General features: G+C 52.4%; 2 protein-coding genes across 2 annotated transcripts; both read left to right on the top strand.

Annotated features, from left to right (window-relative positions):
• Nucleotides 1–33: 33 nt before the first annotated feature.
• Nucleotides 34–5,249, top strand: NPAS4 (neuronal PAS domain protein 4). The gene is made up of 8 exons (XM_027697017.1): nt 34–1,951; nt 2,505–2,671; nt 2,769–2,905; nt 3,079–3,184; nt 3,336–3,582; nt 3,852–3,961; nt 4,379–4,520; nt 4,591–5,249. The coding sequence occupies exons 1-8, from the start codon at nt 1,851–1,853 to the stop codon at nt 4,955–4,957; spliced, it is 1,377 nt and encodes a 458-aa protein (XP_027552818.1). The 5' UTR covers nt 34–1,850; the 3' UTR covers nt 4,958–5,249.
• A 69-nt stretch (nt 5,250–5,318) lies between these two features.
• Nucleotides 5,319–16,635, top strand: RRP36 (ribosomal RNA processing 36). The gene is made up of 7 exons (XM_027697027.1): nt 5,319–5,500; nt 10,369–10,507; nt 13,820–13,886; nt 14,692–14,796; nt 14,917–14,991; nt 15,091–15,208; nt 15,447–16,635. The coding sequence occupies exons 1-7, from the start codon at nt 5,365–5,367 to the stop codon at nt 15,584–15,586; spliced, it is 780 nt and encodes a 259-aa protein (XP_027552828.1). The 5' UTR covers nt 5,319–5,364; the 3' UTR covers nt 15,587–16,635.
• Nucleotides 16,636–18,953: the final 2,318 nt, after the last annotated feature.

Raw genomic sequence — 18,953 nt, forward strand, 5'->3', positions numbered from 1 at the left:
CAGGTGCTTTCCCCCAAAGCTGCAGGCCACTAGTGGCTTGTGGCAGCAGCAGGCTCTGGCTGGTGTGAGCACTGGCTGGGGTGGCAGAAGGGAAGCTGGGCCCTCCACAGTAGCACTGCCCTGGTGTACCTGCCTCCTGCCCAGGGCTGTGTTGCCTTGCCAAGAGGACAGGGAAGAAAGTGGTGTACATCTCCTGGGCTGTGCTGCCTCAGAAAGGTGGATGCCCTGTTGCTTCCTGCTTCAGTGCTGGAGATGGAGTGGTGCCTGGGACAGTCTTCCTGGGTGGCACAGAGCACTGTGCTCAAGCCCCTTTCTGTGGACGTGAGGTGTCTAATGTGGAGCTCCCATGGCAACTGTAGTGAGGCTAATGCAGGGACAGCATTAGCCTAGGGAAGCACTCAGGGTGTTTCCTGGGCTGTTTTCCAGGGCAGCTGAGATGACTGCAGCCGCATGCCAGGAACGGGTGGCAGAGGGCCCAGGCTGTCTGCCCTGCCCTGAGGGCTGGCACACAGCCAGAGTCAAGTGCTGCTCATCCAGCAGCACAAGGTTGTGTGGGTGCCTGGGCTCCTTGACCTGCAGGGGATGGCCAATGCGGGCACAATGGAGCAGTCTGGAGTGGCACAAGAGTGGTGAAAACCCTGTGTCAGGAGAACAAAAGGCACCTCAATTGTGACAAGAGCTTGTTCTTCATGCACTGGCAGCTCACCCTGGTGAGCATCAGTGGCAGCCTGGGGCCTGGAGGGAGACAGGTGTGCTGACAGTACGTCTGGCTCAGGGGAACAGCCCCAGCCTCGGCCTCGCACCTGCAGATTACTTGTGAGGGCTGGGTGGACATCTACCCTCTGTTGTGCAGCAGCTCTTAACTCCTCAAATCAACTGCTTCAGCCACAGGCTCTCTCTCAAGCTGTGAAATGAAATAGTGGTTTTTTTGCTGTGGCATCCCCTCCCCCAGCACTGAAGCACCAAGCTTACTCTTCTTGCAGGATGCCAGGCACCAGGAAACACCCACAGACCACACAGACTTGCTGGGCTGGGTAATGTGGTGCTGAGCAGAGGCTCCCCAAGGTGCTCTCAATTCTGTCCATGAATGGCTGTCACTGCGGCTTGTCTGGGAAGAATCACAATCTCTACACCATCAAGTGAAGACAACAGGCCCTAGAAAGGCTCAGCACCCCATGTCAGTTGCCTCTAGGAGAGCAAACCTTTGGTGGGGAAAAGGCCTCTCTGGGAAGAAAAGAATGGGGTCACCAACACCCCAATCTCCTTCAAGGGTTCTCTTGGGTTCAGGGGTGCTGTGGCCCTGACTCCCTCTGCCAGGACCCTGCTGCAGGCCTGAGCATGGGAAATTCTTACTGTCTTGGTCCAGATGTCTTCAATGCATTTTCTTGGCTTATCAGCTCCTTCTCACAGCACCCAGCTCACCAGTGATGCTGGAGAGCAGCTGCCAGGCAGGCAGACTAGACACAGAACCTTCTGCTGGGGTGGCAGCAGCTGTGGGCCAGGAGCTGGGCAGATGTGTGCCATGCAGGGGGATCCCTGCTGTCTTCCTCACTGCCCCCTCCTGAGTGGCTGGTTTGCTTTAAAGACCCTGGCTTCCTTTTATTACTTCCCCTCTCAGATTGCAGCCGGCTGCAAGGCTATTTTTAGCAGCCCGCCTTCTAAAAATAGCCCTGAGCTGTTTGTAGTTGCGTCACAAGAGGTAACTCTCTCCACGAGTGGCTTGGCCTCTGCACCCCAGGAGGATACAAAAGGAGGCCAGGAGCAGAGGGGTCAGCAGGTTCAGCCACAGCCAGAAGCGAAGGAGGCAGCAGTTCAGGCCTGCCAGCTTCAGGCATCGCAGCGCCAGCAGCATGACCATCTTCTGCAGCCACTGCCACCAGCCCCTGCAGGCAGAGATGAGCTGCCTGCCCAGGAGGGGCAAGCAGGCGCCCAGGGCCTCAAGGCCATTCAGGTGAGCTCCCCCCCACCTCCCACTTTCAGGGCTGTGATGGTCTCTGAGAGCCCTGGGACAGCTGGTGTAGGGTCTGATGGCCCCTGCAAGAGGCTTACACCAGCCTGAGACGGTGGGGCTGTCAGCTGGCACATGGGGAGGAGGTGCAGGAGCTTGGCGGGGCAGAGGGATTTGGGGTAGTTGAAGAGGAAAGGCATATCTGGTGGACCGGGGTGCACGTTCTGGCACTGGATGCAATTTCCATCCTTGCGGGGTTTGCTGGCGAGGTTGTGTCGCGTGGGCTCCTCACAAAGCACAGGTCATTGTCCAACCTGGTCCCCACCAGGAGAGGCACCAGCCACACCAGCAGCATATCCCCTTGGGTAGCCTCTGCCTGCACCCACTGCACCGAAACAGCTACGCAAGGTTTGCTCTCCTAGAGGCAGCAGCTGGCATGGGTGCTGAACTTCTCTACTCCATATCCCCAAGCTCATAATTCTCCCCATAGCGACAGGCGGGGAATGCTGTCCCTTTCCCTCCCTGGATGCACCTCCCCAGATGGCTGGCTTTGCAGGTCAACCAAGAGTGCTTCCAAGGCTCGCCGGGACCAGATCAACGCGGAACTGCAGGCATTGCGTTCCCTGCTGCCCATCTCCGTGCGGGAGAAGGAGCGGCTCTCCTACCTCCATACCATGGCCCTGGTGTGCCTCCGGCTGCGGGGGGCTCAGCTGTTCCCTCCAGGTACCCATGGCACTGCTGTACCCCATGCTATCTTACATCTGTGTGGGACACTGCTCCTGCTCCATCAAGACAGCACTTCACCCTGATCCCCCTGCAGGCTCAGCTCCTCCTGCGCAACCGGCCCTCGGCACAGAGCTACTCTCCCTGCTCCCGGGGTTTCTGCTTGTGCTGTCGGCCAGTGGAAAGCTGGTCTACATCTCGGAGAACGTGGCTCAGATCCTGGGCCTCTCTGTGGTAAGGCTTGCTCACTAGGCATTTGCAGTCACTGTCCTGGTGCCTTTATTGTGTGCACAGCACACTGCCCCAGCAGATGCTAGGCTGTGGCTCCAGTGGTCTGTGTGCCCATGGTGCCAGCCAAGGCTCACCAAAACAGGCACAGTCCTTGAGGAAGCCCCCTCTTTTGTCAGGTGGAGCTGCTCGCCCAGGGGGACACGGTCTTTGACATCCTGGATGGGCAGGGATGTGAGGATGTGTACAAGAAGCTCCTCCTCGCCCAGGAGGAACCTGGCAGGGGTAAGGGAGGCCTCTGCTGGCATCTTGCAGATGTTGCCACCTTGCTCTGCCACAGGCCCTCAGTGGCTGTGATCAGAGATCCAGGGCCAGCTCTGCTGAGAGCAGAGCAGGGGAGCCCCTGACCCACTCGGAATGGTTTGTTTCTCTGCAGAAGTCACTTTTGTCAGTGAGATGTGCACGTCCAAGGCCTTCCGGCTGAAGCATGGAGGGAATCGGGTCGTGACAGTGTGTGGGCGCTTTGTGGCCTTGAGCTGGCCACCCTCACCCTCCACCACAGCCTTCCTGGCCCTCTGCTCGCCGGTCATGCAGTCGCCTGCAGATGGCGAAGCTGGTTCCCAGGATGACATATTCCAGAGCACGCACATCCTAGACATGACGTTTATTGATGTCACGGAGAGGTGAGGTGTGCCTGTTTGCACCAGAGCCCCAGCTGTACATCTCAGGCAGCAAGAATCATTTCCCTTCACCAAGCCTTATATTGGATGCAGGCTAGATACTGTGTGAGCACTGAGACTCACAGACGCTTCCTAGACCTCTTCCCTCCTTTACAACTTATTTCTGTACCTCTGTTGTTTTGCTCTCCCCTCCAGCGAGCAGCTGCTGCTCCTTGCTGACAGGGTGTGGACCCTGTATGGCACTCAGTCCCCACTTCCCTTGTCTCCCCCAGTGTCACCTACCACCTTGGCTACCGCAGGGAGGAGCTGGTCGGTCAGTCCTGGTACAGCCTCCTGCACCCTGAGGATGCTGATCTGGCAGCTGCCCAGCACAGGGCCGTGGGTGAGTGTCAGGCCCAGCAACGTGTGTACTGTCCTCTGGCTATATGCTCTAGCTGTGCCTGAAACATGTCTATGCAGGACAGCAGACACAAATCGAATTCAGTCCTGCCCACTGAGACTCCCTGCTCCAAAAGGATGAGGCAGGGAATTGGTCACACACTGTCTATAAGGTCACAGGTAGCTTCCAAGCTTTGGAAGCTTTGCCACAGTGCACAGAGGAGGGACAAACCCCCTTGAGCTCCAGCTCTTTCGGGGGGGCAGGACTCCTACGGCCTGACTCTGCTCTGTATGGCTTCTGTGGCGCTGGGGCCAGAGCAGTGACCGCCTGCAGACCTCATCGGGGCAGCCTAGGGGGTGTACAGGCGGCCTGCCGCCGGGTCCTGCCGCCGCCTAACGCAGTCGCTTCCCTTGCCCGCAGCGCTCGGGGCCGGCGCCGGGCCCGCCTCGGGGACCGCGGTGCTGCGGGTGCTGCGCCGGGACCGCGCCTGGGCCTGGCTGCGAGTGTGGGCGAGGCGGGACGGCGGGGGCCGCTGCATCTCCTGCACCTGCACCTGCCTCAGGTGAGAGGGCTCCGGGGGGGTGGGGGAGGCCGCTGCATCACCTGCCGCCCCTGACCCCTTGTCCCCGCAGGGAGGAGGAGGCGGCCCATCTGCGCTCCCGGCAGCCCCGCGCCGCCGCCCCGCCGGCGGGCCCGGAGCTCAGCCGTCTCGCCGCGCAGCTCCGCGCCCTCGCCGACCGCCTCTCGCCGACCGCCTCTGCCCCGCCCGCGCCAAGACCCCCGCCCCTTCCCGAGGAAGGCGATGCCGATGCCTCTGACTGTCTTGGGAGCTCTCTACTGAACCCTCCCCAGTTCCTCCCCTCTCCTTTTAACTGGGGAGCGGTGAGAAAATTGGATGCAACATTCCAAGTGTGCCCTCACAGGTGTCAAGTCTACAGAGACACTGACATCCCTTGGTGTGCTGACTGTATCTCTCCTAATGCAGGCCACTGTGTGTAACTCCATCTCCTTTCAGACAGTCACTGCTAAGAGCTTCAGCTGACGCAATTGAAGGCGATGGCAAACCCTTATTTTATACAGTTGGTGCTCGTGTTAGAAACCTTGGCCAGGCTGTGATACAATCCAGCATCAAGATGACTCAGTTCGGCAGTGCAGAGGGATCTTGATCTTGCACTTTACCATTTATTGGCGAATTAGCTGGATATCACCAGAATGCGTACATGACCCGTTCCTCACAAAGGAACGATTTCTGCTTTAAAATGACGCCAATAAAACCCGCTCCCCCACGTGACTCTCTGGCGTGCCCTGGTTCCGCTTCCGGGAGGGCGGGGCCGCGGGCGGGGGCGATGCGGCCGCGCCGGGACCGGGCGGGACGGGGACGAGTCGCCGCTGCCGCCGCCGCCGCCATGGAGGGCGAGGAAGAGGCGGCCGCGGAGCGGCCGCTCGGGAGGCTGGAGGCGGCAGAGGGCGATGGCGACAGCGACGACGACGGGAGCCTCTCGGGGGACGGGGAGGCGGAGGCGCCGGGGCCTGGCGGGAGAGGTGAGGGGGGTCCCGGCGGCAGCGCCTCCGGTACGGGCGGCGGCCTCAGCGCGTATCGGGGGGTCACGGCTGCCCGCTCAGTGGGAAACGAGTTGGCAAATGGCTTGGTCGCATTTCGTATTCCAAGTCCTGCATCTCTCCCTCACCTGCTCCGCTCAGAGGATGAGCTCGGGATCACAGCAGGGTGTGCGCTGGAGATGCGTGAGAGGTCCCTGGAACAAAAACCGTGTAGGGGCCTCTTCCCCGTAGTCGTCTTCCCCGTGTGTGGAATCACAGAACTATGGAGTGGTTTGGGTTGGAAGGGACCTTAAAGATCATCCAGTTCCAGCCCCCCTGCCGTGGGCAGGAACACCTTCTACTGTGGAAGATCTCCCACATCTCCAGGGCGATTGCTCTGTGCAAATTCAGACGCAGAGGAGCTCCAGAGGTCCTCGCCAGGACAGGTGGAGTGGGAGAACCGGGCGGTGCGTGGCTGTGGGCACGGCATGGGCTGAGGTTCAGGGTGTGCAGGTGGTGGTTCTCATCCACAGTGGTGAGCACAGTGTGGTTTCCTCATCTCAAAATGATCCAGGTGAGAACGAAAACCTTACGAAAAGTTCAGCAAAGGCCTTTAAACGAAACTGAGGTGTCAAACACATGGCGTGATGCAGGTGTGAGGAGTCGCTAATTGTCTTGTGAAAGGGGTCTCCGTGGTGTGTCTGAGTGGGGCCATGGGGGAGGCACATCTCCTCTAAAGGTGGACTTTTGGGACTGGCAAGGTGCCCCACTATCCGTTGTAGTCATTTTGGTTTCCTCTGGTGAGGAAATGGTGAGCTTTAGCAAAGCTCAGAGAGAGGACCACTGACAGGCACCCTTTCCTTTCCACAGCTGGATGTGAATGGGAACAGTAGTTTTACTTTTGCCATCTGTCGGAGGCCTCTGTGATCTTGTGTCTGGAGCAGAAGGAGTTATATTTGAGTCCAGCACTCATTTTGTCTCAGCAGGGAACAATTGGGCAGATATCAACCATTTCTTAGGCCATCTGTTCTTGCGTCCTGGACGCTCTGACGTGCTCAGCAGGTCGTATAGCCCTCTACAGGCTGAGAAAGGCATAAGGTGTCCATGTGTCACCGGAGTCTGTGGGAGGATAGGAAACACGAGGAGGCTGTGCTCCTGAGCAGGAAATGTCCCTGTTGTCAGTAGGTAACAGTAGCTTATCAAGAGGTGCAAAAAAGAGGAAATAATCCTCAAAATAATGGATGAAGGGAAAAAATGGTGGGAAGGAAAAAATGAAATGGACTACAGAGACAGAACAGAAAAGGTAAGTTATATTCTAGGGGGGAAAATGAATGAAAAAATGGGGAAATTAGGGCCTCAAGAAAGAATGCAAGAAACAAGGGAAATAAGCTAATCCTGTCTTTTTAACTGGGGCCTTTTCACACACACAGTTGCCAATTCCGCTGCCCAGCAGTGAACATCTGCTAGGACCATTCACTTCTACCCTGAAACATGTTTATTATGTCCAGTGATGTTTTGATGAGTGTGAGTGGCTAATTCAATCTCCTACAAATGGGGTGTATTTCATGGGCTGATACTACTGTGTGGAAATCATCCCCATTAGGTTTTGGATAGTCAAGTCTGGTCACCTGTACCAGTATTGAAATATTTTATCAGTGGAAGCTCTGCATGCCTTTGCTTTCTCTGGTTTATACCAAATCTCTTTTCTAATCCTTTGCATCTCTTTACGTGGTATCTTTGTCTTGTTTTTAGTGACATCTTGTAAGCCTTTGCTATTTAAACAGTATTGTTTTGGAATTGCAGCTAAGTGGAGTATTGTAGTGCAAGTGATGGTGTCTTGTCTGCCTTCAACCAGTGTTAAGAGTATCTTCCACATCATTATGGTCTTAAGCTCTGCCATGGGAGGTTTAGGTTAGATATTAGGAAGAAGTTCTTTACTGAGAGGGTTATCAGGCATTGGAATGGGTTGCTCAGGGAAGTGGTGGATTCTCCATCCCTGGAGGTTTTTAAGATGAGACTGGATGTGGCACTTAGTGCCATGGTCTAGTAACCATGTCGGTAGTGGATCAAAGGTTGGACTTGATGATCTCAGAGGTCCTTTCCAACCCGGCTGATTCTATGATTCTGTTCTATGATTCTTCCTTTCCTTTAATGCTTTCTTTGCCCTTTTCACTGGTCCTTGTTCAGAGTCTTTCAGTTGTGTGCCCAGTGATGCTTTGAGTGATACTTAAATATTGCCGTATGCAGAGGTTAATTGCTTTGTCCTCCAGTAACTCATATAATTAGCAGAGATTTTTCCTGAATTTGAACAATGTGGTGTCAGATTCTCTTGTCCACAAATTTGTTGGTTTTCTTGTGTCTCTGTGAACCCCAATAGTGAGATTAATGTAAATTGCTGAGCTGCATGGCACTCTGCTCATGCCTGAGTGCAGGCACAGCTCATTGATCTGAAGGGGATTTCACATTCTGGGCCGGCAGTAAGTGATTGTACATGAGTGACAAGGGAAAAGGTGGAGACCAGAAAGGGCAGTGGTGCTGTCATCACTAAGAAGGCAGGGGCAAGGGTGTTTGCAGGAGTCCAAGCAAGAGAGAATGTCAGATTGCAGTAAGATAAGGGGGAAGGGTGTTTTGGGGAAATAGTGTAATGAAATCATGCTGTATTCACATTTCTTTTGTCCCTTGTGTGGCAAACTGGATGTACAGTGTTCCCTTAGCCTATTTCAGAGGACTAAGGAGCATCGACAGAGCAGAGTTCATGAGTGTTCAGAACAAGCAAAGAGAAAATATTTCCTGAGGCAACACATGGCTGTGCCCATTACGTTTTCTGAATGATGAGAGTAGTTTCTGAAACAGGTCTTAGTTATTGCCAGGATGAGAGTGACTGGGATAATAAATAATAAGTCCATGCTCTGAGCCAATGTGACTGACCTCATGTTGCTTCCAAAATTTGGCAAAGCACACAGAAACCTCGCTCTTGGGGCAGCGTTTTGGGTTTGTGTGGCAAGGGTTTGGTAGTGAGTGGGCTACAAGGGTGGCTTCTGTGAGAGCATGCTAGAAGCTTCTCACATGTCCCATTAGCTCAGCTGTGGCCAGGGGCTTTTATAAGCAACAGTGGTAGCACCTCTGTGGTAACATCTAAGAAGGGGAAAAGCCCTGCTGCAGATCAGCAACTGGTAGAAAGGAGTGAGAATATGTGAGAGAAACAGCCCTGCAGACACCAAAGTCAGTGAAGAAGGAGAGGGAGGAGGTGCTTCAGGTGGCTGGGCAGAGATACCCCTGCAGCCTGTGGTGCAGCCCATGGTGAGGCAGCTGTGCCTCTGCAGCCCACGGAGGACCCCACACTGAAGTGAGTGGATGTGCCCCCATGAGAAGCTGGAGTGGGTTTGCTGGCAGGACTTTTGACCCCGTGGCGGACCCATGCTGGAGCAACCTGTTCCTGAAGGACTCCACCCTGTGGAAAGGGACCCACATTGGAGCAGTTCGTGAAGAACTGCATCCCAATCTGTTCGTTTTGCCCGTGTGACGGTAATTGATGAGTGATCTTTCCTGGCTTTATGTCAACCTGTGAACCTTTGTTGTATTTTCTCTTCCCTATCTAGCAGAGGAGAGGAGTGATAAAGCAGCTTGGTGGACACCTGGCATCCAGCCAAGGCCAATGTACCACAGACAGGATGTGATTGATCCTGCTGGGCCACAGTTGGGGTGTTCTGTGACAAATGCATTAGTATCACAGAGGCTTAGAAAGGCCATGTGCCTGTCACTGCTCAGAGGTGTTGAGCAGGCAAACACCACCCAAGTCAGTTTGCCAAGGCTTTACCTTTTAGAAGGGAGCCAGTACAAACCCCTTCTTGCCCCTACAAGAGAAGAGAATGAGCATATCCAAGTGCTGACTTAAAAAGTGTTTCAGTTGTTAGTTCTGAACACCCAGCAGTGTAAATCCAGAAAGAATCATTGATAAGATTTTTACATTCTGTTATAAGAAGTGTTAAAGGTTACTGACACTGAGGGATATTAAAGAAACATATCAACAGACAATTCCAGCAGAATATTGTGCATTCATTACCACCATGGGTAGAATTACTTTTGCTGTTTCCTGTGTTGTCAGCAGTCAGAGGAGAGAAGGAACATTTTACGAAACACAGGATGTAAATAATGTTCTGAGGAGCTCCCAGCAAGGTTAGGATATGAAACTGCTTTTTGGTGTTATGGGTTTTTTTCTTCCCCAGTGAATCAGGCTATAAACTGTTTCTGTTGACAGTGAGTGGTGAAGGTTGAGATTTCAGTAGTTCACAGGCCCCTGGTGTGTTGAGGAGGGTCTGCTGTGGGAGCTGCTTCACTGCTGACTGAGCAGAGCAATGGCAGATGTGCAGTGGGAAGTTTGTCTCCAAGTCTTAACATACTGAATAGCCCATGTGGTTTTCTTTCACTTCTTGGCTGGTTTCGTGCTGTGAGAGGTGTGATAATGCCCGTTTAAAGGCAATGGAACAACAGTCTGTTGAAGTGGGAGAGTCGGGACCGAGAGGTGACCAGAATTTGCAATGCAGCCAAAGTATAACCCAGTGCAGAGCTCATACTGCTCTTTGTACCAGGTAGAACCTTTGTACTGCTCTTTTCTGTGCTATTGAGTGGAGAGAGAAGCAAAGACACATTGGGGTGAGGGAGAGACTATTCCAGTGGTAAAGACTGAATGAGAGAGGAATCAAAGGCTGAGAGACGCAGAGGCTTCTTTCTGCCATGCAGTTGTACAGGGATGACACCACTGTGCTTGTGTCACTGTTTCAGGCTCTGAGACATCCCTGTTGGTGGAATTTGGGAGTGAGAAGTGCCTTGAGAAGCTGTTCAGTTTAGGTGTGTCCTGTGCTCTCTTCCAGATCAGTCTGACATGTCTTTTGAGGAACTACTGCAGATGCAGAGCGATGCAAGAACAAGAGTGTGCAAACAGATGACCAGTGGAAAGAAAACTTCAAAACCTACCAAAGCTATGGTGAAGCAGCAACAAGGCAAAAAGGGGTAAAGAGGGATTTTTGTGATTAGAAAAATGTGCATGTGTGCTCTCTGCCTCCAGAAATTACACTGGGAACTCCTCACAGTGCTGGTGTTGCCTTGGAGCTGGCATAGATCTCCTTTAATGTACTAGACAATAATGCCTGTTACTATAGTGTTTCATTTGGGAATGGTCTGGTGCTGTTTTCAGAGCTCTTAATATCCTGTCCTGTTCAAATCCCCAGCAGCCACCTGTTACTTGATAGTTAAATTGGCACTCAATGCCTTTATACCCTCTGTGTTAAAGCACTTGTAACCCTCAGCATGGTGTGCTTTTCAAGCTGTATGATAGTGTCCACTGTGAGCTGACATAGTTACCCTGCTGGTTTCTAAACCCCTTCCAGCTTATTAGCATCTTCTGCCTGGCTCCCACTGGCTGGAGTTACAGTCACAGCCAATTTCATTCATCCTGCTGTTGTCTTATCTGTGGCTTGTCTGTGTTCATTTTCCTTTTTTCCCCTCTCTACAGAGGGAGAACATCACAGACTTTTTCCTGTATTTGGCACAACAAAAACTATCAGATCTTTTTACAGTTCTCCACAGACCCCCACTAGTAACAGCAATACTCTTACCCTTTATTTGCAGTATTTAGCTAGTTTTCAGTCCTCAGAGTTGCATCCAAGTGATTTGAACAGGTTTCTTCTGTTACACTGGCACTCCCTAATTTGTTTCTGAATCTCTGCTTAATACATGTTTCTCCTGCCATAAACAGTTGATTAGAATAATGTTTCTGCTTTTCCTTTTGCCCAGGGCTCTGGGGGATTTTGTGTAGTGCAACATCTTCACACAGTGTCTCTAATTTCTGCCACACAGTTTGCATAATTCTGCTTTTATTTAATTCCCCTAATCCTTTAAGCGATGTATTACTGTTAAATCCCACATGGTGTTTCTCTTGTGTTTTTGTTATGGAAGTGAGTTTCTTAAAGAAAGGACATCAAGGAAATCCCCTGGCACTGAGCTGGCTTCAGCAGTGCTGTATCAAGCTGACTCCGGAGCATTGTGCAGGGGTGTAGCCACATCAGCAGACATGAAAATACACTGAATGCTGCTCTAAGAGGAATTTGGAAAACTTACTCCTGGGCTGTTCTGTTCCTGCCCCGATGTTACTTGTGGCTGACTGTGGGTGCAATGCCCATGCTGTGGGTGCTCTCAGCAGGTTTTTCATGTTTCTGGTACCTTACCTGACAAATCACAGGACGCAGCATCCAAGTAATACAGGGAGAGTAATACCCTGTTCTGCCACCTTATACCATCCCCCTCATATACCTGAAGCATCAAGCTCTAAGGCCTGTGTTGCAAGGAAAACTTTTTCCCTTAATTGATTGTCACTGTAATCCTCACGATCCTGATTCATTGTGAAGTCTCTTTTGGGATATGTACCACACGCTGTGCAGCCTGTTATCCTGGGGCTGACCTTTTCCTTACTGGTGTTACAGCGTGCTTTCTTGCTGAGCCTGGCCTGTCTTTGTAACTTCCAGGTCAGTGCAGAAATTCCCTACTTTGGCATCCATGAGTGCTGAGGGAGCTGGCAGATGCTAACGCTCACCCACTCTCCATCATCTTTGAAAGGGCATGGAGAGCAGGAGAGGTGCAAGAGGTCTGAAGGAAAGCCAGTGTCAGAAATGGCAAGAAGGGAGGACTCGGGAAACTACAGACCAGTAAGCCTCACCTCCATCCTTGGAAACGTGATGGAGAGTCTCATTCTGGAGGTCATCTCTAAGCATGTGAAAGGTTTCTGGGAGTAGTCTGTATGGATTCGCTGAGGGGAAATCTTGCTTGATAGCCTTCTGTGATGGCATGACTGGCTGGGTGGCTGAGGGGGGAGGAGTGGATGTTGTCTACCTTGACTTCAGCAAGACTTTTGACACTGTCTTCCCTAACATCCTCATAGGCAAGCTCAGGAAGTGTGGATTAGATGAGTGGATGGTGAGGTGGATTGAGAACCAGCTGAATGGCAGAGCTCAAGAGAGTTGTGATCAGAGATGCAATAGACTAGTTGGAGGCCTGTCGCTAGTGGTGTCCATGGGGGTCAGTACTGGGTCCAGCATTGTTCAACTTATTCATCAGTGACCTGGATGAAGGGACAGAGTGTCCCTCAGCAAGCTTGCTGACAACACAAAGCTGGGAGGAGTGGCTGGTACACCAGAGGGCTGTGCTGCCATTCTGCAAGAACTGGACAGGCTGGAGAGCTGGACAGAGAAGAACTGCCTGAAGTTCAACAAAGAGAAGTGCAGGATCCTGCACCTGGGGAGGAATAAGTCCAAGCACCAGTAGATGCTGGAGGCTGTCCTGCTGGAATGCTGCTCTGTGGAGAAGGACCTGGGGGTTCTGGCGGACAACAAGCTGTCCATGAGCCAGCAGTGTGCCCTTGTGGCCAACAAGGCCCATGGTATCCTAGGGTGCATTAGGAAGAGCCTTGCCAGCAGGTCAAAGGAGGTGATCCTGCCCTGCTAGTCAGCCCTGGTCAGGCCACATCAGGAGTGCTGTGTCCAGTTCCGGGCTCCTCAGGACAGGGGAGACAACGGAGCTATTGGAGTGGGTCCAGCGGAGGGCAAAAAAAAATGACTGGAGCATCTTTTTTTTGAGGACAGATTGAGGGAGATGGGCCTGTTCAGCCTCGAGAAGAGATGACTGAGAGGGGACCTTATCAATGCTTACAAATATGTTAAGGGCAGGGGTCGAGGGGATGGGGCTAGGCTCTTTTCAGTGGTGCCCAGCAACAGAACAAGGGGTAACAGGCACAATCTGAAACACAGGGAGTTCCATGTGAGTATGAGGGAAAACTTTACTGTGAGAGTGACTGAGCACTGGAACAGGCTGCCCAGTGAGGTTGTGGAGTCTCCATCTCTGGAGATATTCAAAATCCACCTGGATGCAATCCTGTGCAACCTTATCTAGGTTAACCTGCTTTAGCAGAGTGGTGGTCTCTAGGTGATCACCGGAGGTCCCTTCCACCCCCAGCCATTCTATGACTATGAGAGAAATAATCAAGTACAGCACATTTACTGATGCAGTGATGGGTTTTCACTTGATACAGTGGGGCTGTTACAAGTTCTGTGTAGGGTTGTTTTAACCACACATTTATACATTTGTTTGCCTTAGCCTTCTGTGGCTCTTGACTGAGTCACCTCTTTGCTCTCTGCTGGTATAGGGAGGATTGAGTTGGGAGAGTCTGTTGTGCAGTAATGTTCTTCTGAGGGTTTGACTAACCTCCCAAAATGTTAGCCTGGGCCTCATTCTGACATCTGCTCCTCTTAAATACATTTCTCTCTTTTTCAGGCCATTGGAGATGTCTGCCAAGAAGCCTGTGCCTTTTCTGCGACAAGTCATCTCTGTTAGAAAGAAGGTGGGTGCTCCCTCTCCCCAGTTCAGGAGCTGACTTCCCATAGCAATGCTGACAGGGGACACACATGGTAATTGGGCTGCTGCAGATGGCACAGGCTGTTTTTAGAGAACAGGGCTGGACTACTGGTGAGTGCAGACAGTGATAGTGTTTCCCTGGGGAGAAGAAGGGATGGGTACAGGAGCAGCTGCGGGTTAACTTCAGTGTTTGTGACCAAGGTGTTTCTAGAAGATGTAATGACTCCCACCAATGACAATTTCACTGCAAGCCACGGTCACTGTTCAGTACTAATCCCAGAAGTTCAAATGTCCATCTGCTTTCTAATCTGAATGTAACTTTGACTTGTTATTGATGGATCATCTGAATATGTTAATTTCTGCAGTTAGAGATCTCTTTTTATCTCTCCCTTTTTTATTACCTGACCCAGTTAATCTGTGAAAATCTAGATAGGTTTGAGTTTCCAAATCCATCACCTTGACAACACATATTCAGCCAGCTCTTGATCTGGGAGTTGCAAGTGTTTGGAGGTAGCATTCCTGCTCCTGTTCCTTGAATTGGATACTCCTGGGTGTAGACTTGCATATGGAAATGTCTGTTGTTTGGTAGACTGGATGCAAGCATGACTTCGTGAGGGACTGCCACCTTAATCATGGCACTCAGTCTTTGCCAAATGCAGATGTTTCAATGGTGGGTGTGTAATATTGCTGGCGAAAAAAATGGCAAGGTCTGGTCTGTGAAAGGAGAGTAAGCAGGCTATTAATAGGATAATCCTGGCTACAGCTCTTGCCTTTGCCTTCCTTGCCATCAGGTCCACAGAGACCCTCGATTTGATGACTTGTCTGGAGAGTATAAGCCTGAAATATTTATGAAGACATACAGCTTCCTGGACAGCATCAAGAAGCAGGAGAAGGAGGTGATGCTCTGTGCCTGTCCTTGCCTGGAAGAACCTTGCTTGGCAGGGGCTACTTCTTCCAAGGCTTTTCACAGTGGAGGTGACAGACAGGCAGTCATGCAGCTTTCTGCTCTCTTCTAGATGGTTCAGAAGCAGCTGAAGAAATGCCGGAACATGGAGCAGAAGGAGAAACTTCAGCAGCTTCTGAACCGTATGGTGAGTTCAGCACCAGTGTCTCTCTGTGAGGCACTGGAAGAGAGGATGTGTGACCTGAGGTCTGCCTTGATGCTGACACAGGCCATCTTTTTTGTACAGACACAGCAAGAACAGGCACAGAAAAAACAGCAGAAGCTGAGGGAGAGAGAGCTGTCTTTGAAGAGACAACAGAGGGAATTGGCCAAGCAGGGAAAGAAACCGTTTTTCCTAAAGAAATGTAAGTATTCAGTGTGAGCATGCTGCAGGAAGACCTAGAGGGAGTACTGCTGACAGGAATTCAAGCACTTGAAGTGAGGTGTCCATACTATTCCACAGAGCCATGGAGGGATTGTTCTAGCACTGGTGCTCAAGGGGCAAGCTAAGCCTGGGAGCCAGGGAGGGAGAGGTGAGGACGGGCTGGTCTGTAGAGGTGTTTTGGGCTTTGGTTTAAAACTTTGCTTCCCTCTCCTCTACAGCTGAGAAGCGGAAACTGGAGCTAGCTGAGAAGTATGCAGAGCTGAAGAGGAGTGGAAAGCTGGAGAGCTTCCTGAACAAGAAGAGGAAGAGAAATGCCATCAAAGACAAGCGCCGTCTACCCTCACAGAAGAACTTGTGACGTTGGACAGACATGCTGTTGTCTGGCACTGGGACTCATTCTGCCTTGGCCAGGCCTGGAAGATGGCTATCCTTCTTCCCAATATCTGCCTTCCACTGCACAGTGATGCTGTAAGGCAGCAGAGCAGAGGCTGAACTGAAGGAAATAGTGGGGGTTTTGTAGCTGAAATATCCTCTTAGCTTGTGGTTTAGACCATGGGTGGTGACAAGTGTGTCATGCAGATGCTTATGGTGTTGACAGCTGTTTTTGTCCTTGCACCTGCTCTTTCTAACTCTAGCAAGGAAAGCATGAGTTGCTTTCCAGCAACCTGCATTGCTGGCTCTACTCCAGGTTTTCTCAGTCTTCCACTGAGGTGGAAAAGGACCTGTTCAAAGCAGGGCTGGCACTGACTTCAGACCAGGTTGCCATGGGATGCGTTGGTGGGATCTGTTAATGTCCCAGGATGGATGCTACCACCTCTCCTGGCCTCTGCTCTACTGCTTAAGGTTCTCAAGATGGAACTTTTTGTTCCCTCATCCAGGAAACCTGCCTGGTGCTCGTCCATATCATTGTCTTGTTCTCATTGAAGTGCCTGGCTCTGTCTTTCAGTAGCCTTGTCACAGGTCTGAGGGATGAGTGGAAAAGAGGGGCTGTAAGGTCTCTCCAAAGTCTGTTCTTCTTAAGGGTCAATAAACCCTGTTCCCTCAGTCTTTCCTTGCAATGCTTCAGCCTCTGATGACTTTCACATACTGAACTGGAGTCGGCCCAGACAACCATCTGTTTTGGTGGCCCAGGCTGGATGCAGTATCTGGATGTAGTCTCACAAGGGCTGAGTAAAGGGAAGAGGATCACACTGCTCCACATGGGCTGCACGTAGTGATGCAGACCCAGCTGTGGCTGGCCGTCCTCTCTCACGAGGCATGCTGCTGACTGCTCAGCTACTGCTACTCCTGATCTCTCCTTCAGAGCAGCTTGACCTCTCTCCTTGGCTTCTCATAGTTGTCTCCACAGGGCTGTTAGTGCCTCTGGGAAGCTGATCCTGTATGAAATAAAATACTGGTTTTCCTTTATTCACAGTGTTGATGCTTTTACAGTCAAAAGTGTTTGAACTTAGGGGAGTTAATGCCTCTCTCCAATATTATGTTTGAACACCAGCTCTCTTGTTTCTCCTTGCTCTGGTTGCCCCTGTCTGCTGTGGTTGTGCTGATAAGGAGGTGACTTGGATGATCCCTGTCTTACAGGTCTGTGCTGTGTGCAGGTAGGCCATAGTTGTGTGGGGCCAGGGGACAGGCATTGCTATAAGCAAAACATGGAACAATGAGCAGCTCAGTGGGCCTGAGGGTGTTGCTAAAGCACCTGCCTCCACTGCAGTTCCTGTGGGTGATGCCGTGCTGACAGGGGGGGAAGGCAGTAGAAATAGGATGTGCCAGCTTGGCTAGAGACCTGCTGCCACCGCGTTGCTGAGGGGCCATGTGGCATTCTTCAGCATTTCTGAGTACGTGTCCCCATACAGGGCGCTTGTAGGTCCTGTACAGGAGGTGGCAAGTCTGGTGGACCCCCAAAGTGGTCTTGCTTTCCCCTTCTGCCCCTCTGGAGCCAAAGGGCATCTTCCTGCTGAGGCCTGTGCGCCTTACTGTGTTATGGTTACAAAGCAAAGAGGTGGAGCTTTAGTGTTGAATATTCAATATACTCGCGTCACAGCGAGCGGGCGTGGTTTCCACCATAAACACGCCGAGACAGTGGAAGTTCAGGTCGGAAGCAGGAGTGAGGGCTGCGGGTGGCGCGCTCCGGAGGAGAAAGGGTGCAGGTCTAGGATCCCGGAGACCGTATGGCTGCACGGTGCCGGGAATGCCGTCTGCTTCTCCTCCAAAGGGAGGGAAGGGCCCCGTCCCGACGGGTCCGGAGTCGCTCCGGAGCTATTTTCGCAGCCACCGAGATACCCTGCACCCTGACGCCGCCTGCTACATCCCGGCTCTGGAGAGAGGATGTAAGATCGGGGGTCCCAAGACTGTGTGGCTGCTCAGTACAGAGAGAAGCCGCCGCGGCTACTGAAAGCGGAGTTTCTGCACCTTCAAAAGGAGGGGGCGGCCCTGGACCGCACGCCGCTCCCGGGGTTTGCGCAATCCCTTAGCGGATCGCCGCTTCCCGCTTTTGAAAGCCGCCGACGCGTTTTTGCCACTGCCGCTTTTTCCAGGCGCACAGCAGGGAGCTAAGAGCCCCCTGCGCCCACGCCGCCGCTACGCCGGGACCCACGCCAGCATCTCGGCAGCATAACTCCTTCTTCCAGGTCTCTGTTTTGTTCGTGTTTCCCCCGTGGTTTTTGCCTGGTTGGAGAGGGCGTCGGGCCGCGGGGATTCGTTTGCCACATTGTTTTCTTTGTTCCCCTGGTCCACGTGGGGCCGGCGCAGTGGGAAGGGGAATAATTTCTTTTGGGTTTGCCCTAGGGGTGGGGGGGGAACGTAACAATTTTTTACCTTTGTTGGTTTTGTGGGTAAACCATTCTTTTTCCTCTGTATTGCTATGTTATTTGTGAGCTTTACCTCAGTAAAATTGTAAGACTAACGCTTTTTAACCTCTTGCAGCCTTTTTTTATTTTCCCCCTCCACCATCTTAAGGGGTGGCTTGAGCAGTCTTAACTTTTTTTCTCCCCGCTGAGTTTTTGAAACCAGCACAGCCTGCAAGGAGAGCATCCTCGCTGGGATGTCACCTGCTCCTGCTCAGCACGTTAGTAGTGAGTAGTGAGCCTGCTGGCCTCTGTACGTGCCAGCTCCTGGCCCAGCACCCCGCAGCAGGGGAAGTCCTTTGGCGTTGCCCAACTCAGCCAGTAGTGAGGTGTCACTGGGTATTTGGGCAGGCGGCAGCATGGCAACACCAGCTCCAAGAGCAGATGCTTCCACCATCTCCACGGAGCCTCCTACTGCCAGGAAGCTGCTCTTTCCTGTAGACTCCCAGCCTCAAGCAGTTGGGTTATTTTCCTTGTTTCTAAGGTGATTCGAGCAGTGTGTCCCTGCGAGACCTGCACTGGTGTCCCTCCAGGTGAAGTGTGGGGACTTGCTACGGGTGTCCCTGAGCATGGCTGGTACCAGTTGATGTAACTGCAGCTGGTTGCACAGGCAGTGGTGACTGACAAAGCTGCCACACCTACCCCACCAGCGACACCCTCAGAGCCCACCTGACTCTCACAAGGCCCCGCCTCTCCCCTCCCAAATGCGGGCCAGGAGAAATGGCTTCAGACCCAGTATCTGGGATGCTCTCCCCAGGCCTAGGCAGTCACTGAGCAAGCCTCTCCACATGCGCTGCAGCTGGACTTACAGGCACACAAGGGACACGCACACACAGGAGTGGTGGGGGGATCTGCCTGCTGGCAGGGACACAGACAGGAGAAGGC

This window comes from Neopelma chrysocephalum, unplaced genomic scaffold (assembly GCF_003984885.1).
Source record: "Neopelma chrysocephalum unplaced genomic scaffold, ASM398488v2 Primary Assembly neopelma1_117, whole genome shotgun sequence".
NCBI lineage: Eukaryota > Metazoa > Chordata > Aves > Passeriformes > Pipridae > Neopelma > Neopelma chrysocephalum.

Bases quoted from the DNA above. Each gene is read 5' to 3' on its own strand.
- NPAS4 (XM_027697017.1), top strand. From the start codon at position 1,851: ATGACCATCTTCTGCAGCCACTGCCACCAGCCCCTGCAGGCAGAGATG. The intron at 2,672-2,768 runs GTACCCATGGCA...ATCCCCCTGCAG, and splicing joins GGCTCAGCTGTTCCCTCCAG to GCTCAGCTCCTCCTGCGCAA. The intron at 4,521-4,590 runs GTGAGAGGGCTC...TTGTCCCCGCAG, and splicing joins TGCACCTGCACCTGCCTCAG to GGAGGAGGAGGCGGCCCATC.
- RRP36 (XM_027697027.1), top strand. From the start codon at position 5,365: ATGGAGGGCGAGGAAGAGGCGGCCGCGGAGCGGCCGCTCGGGAGGCTG. The intron at 5,501-10,368 runs GTGAGGGGGGTC...GCTCTCTTCCAG, and splicing joins GCCGGGGCCTGGCGGGAGAG to ATCAGTCTGACATGTCTTTT. The intron at 10,508-13,819 runs GTAAAGAGGGAT...TCTCTTTTTCAG, and splicing joins CAGCAACAAGGCAAAAAGGG to GCCATTGGAGATGTCTGCCA.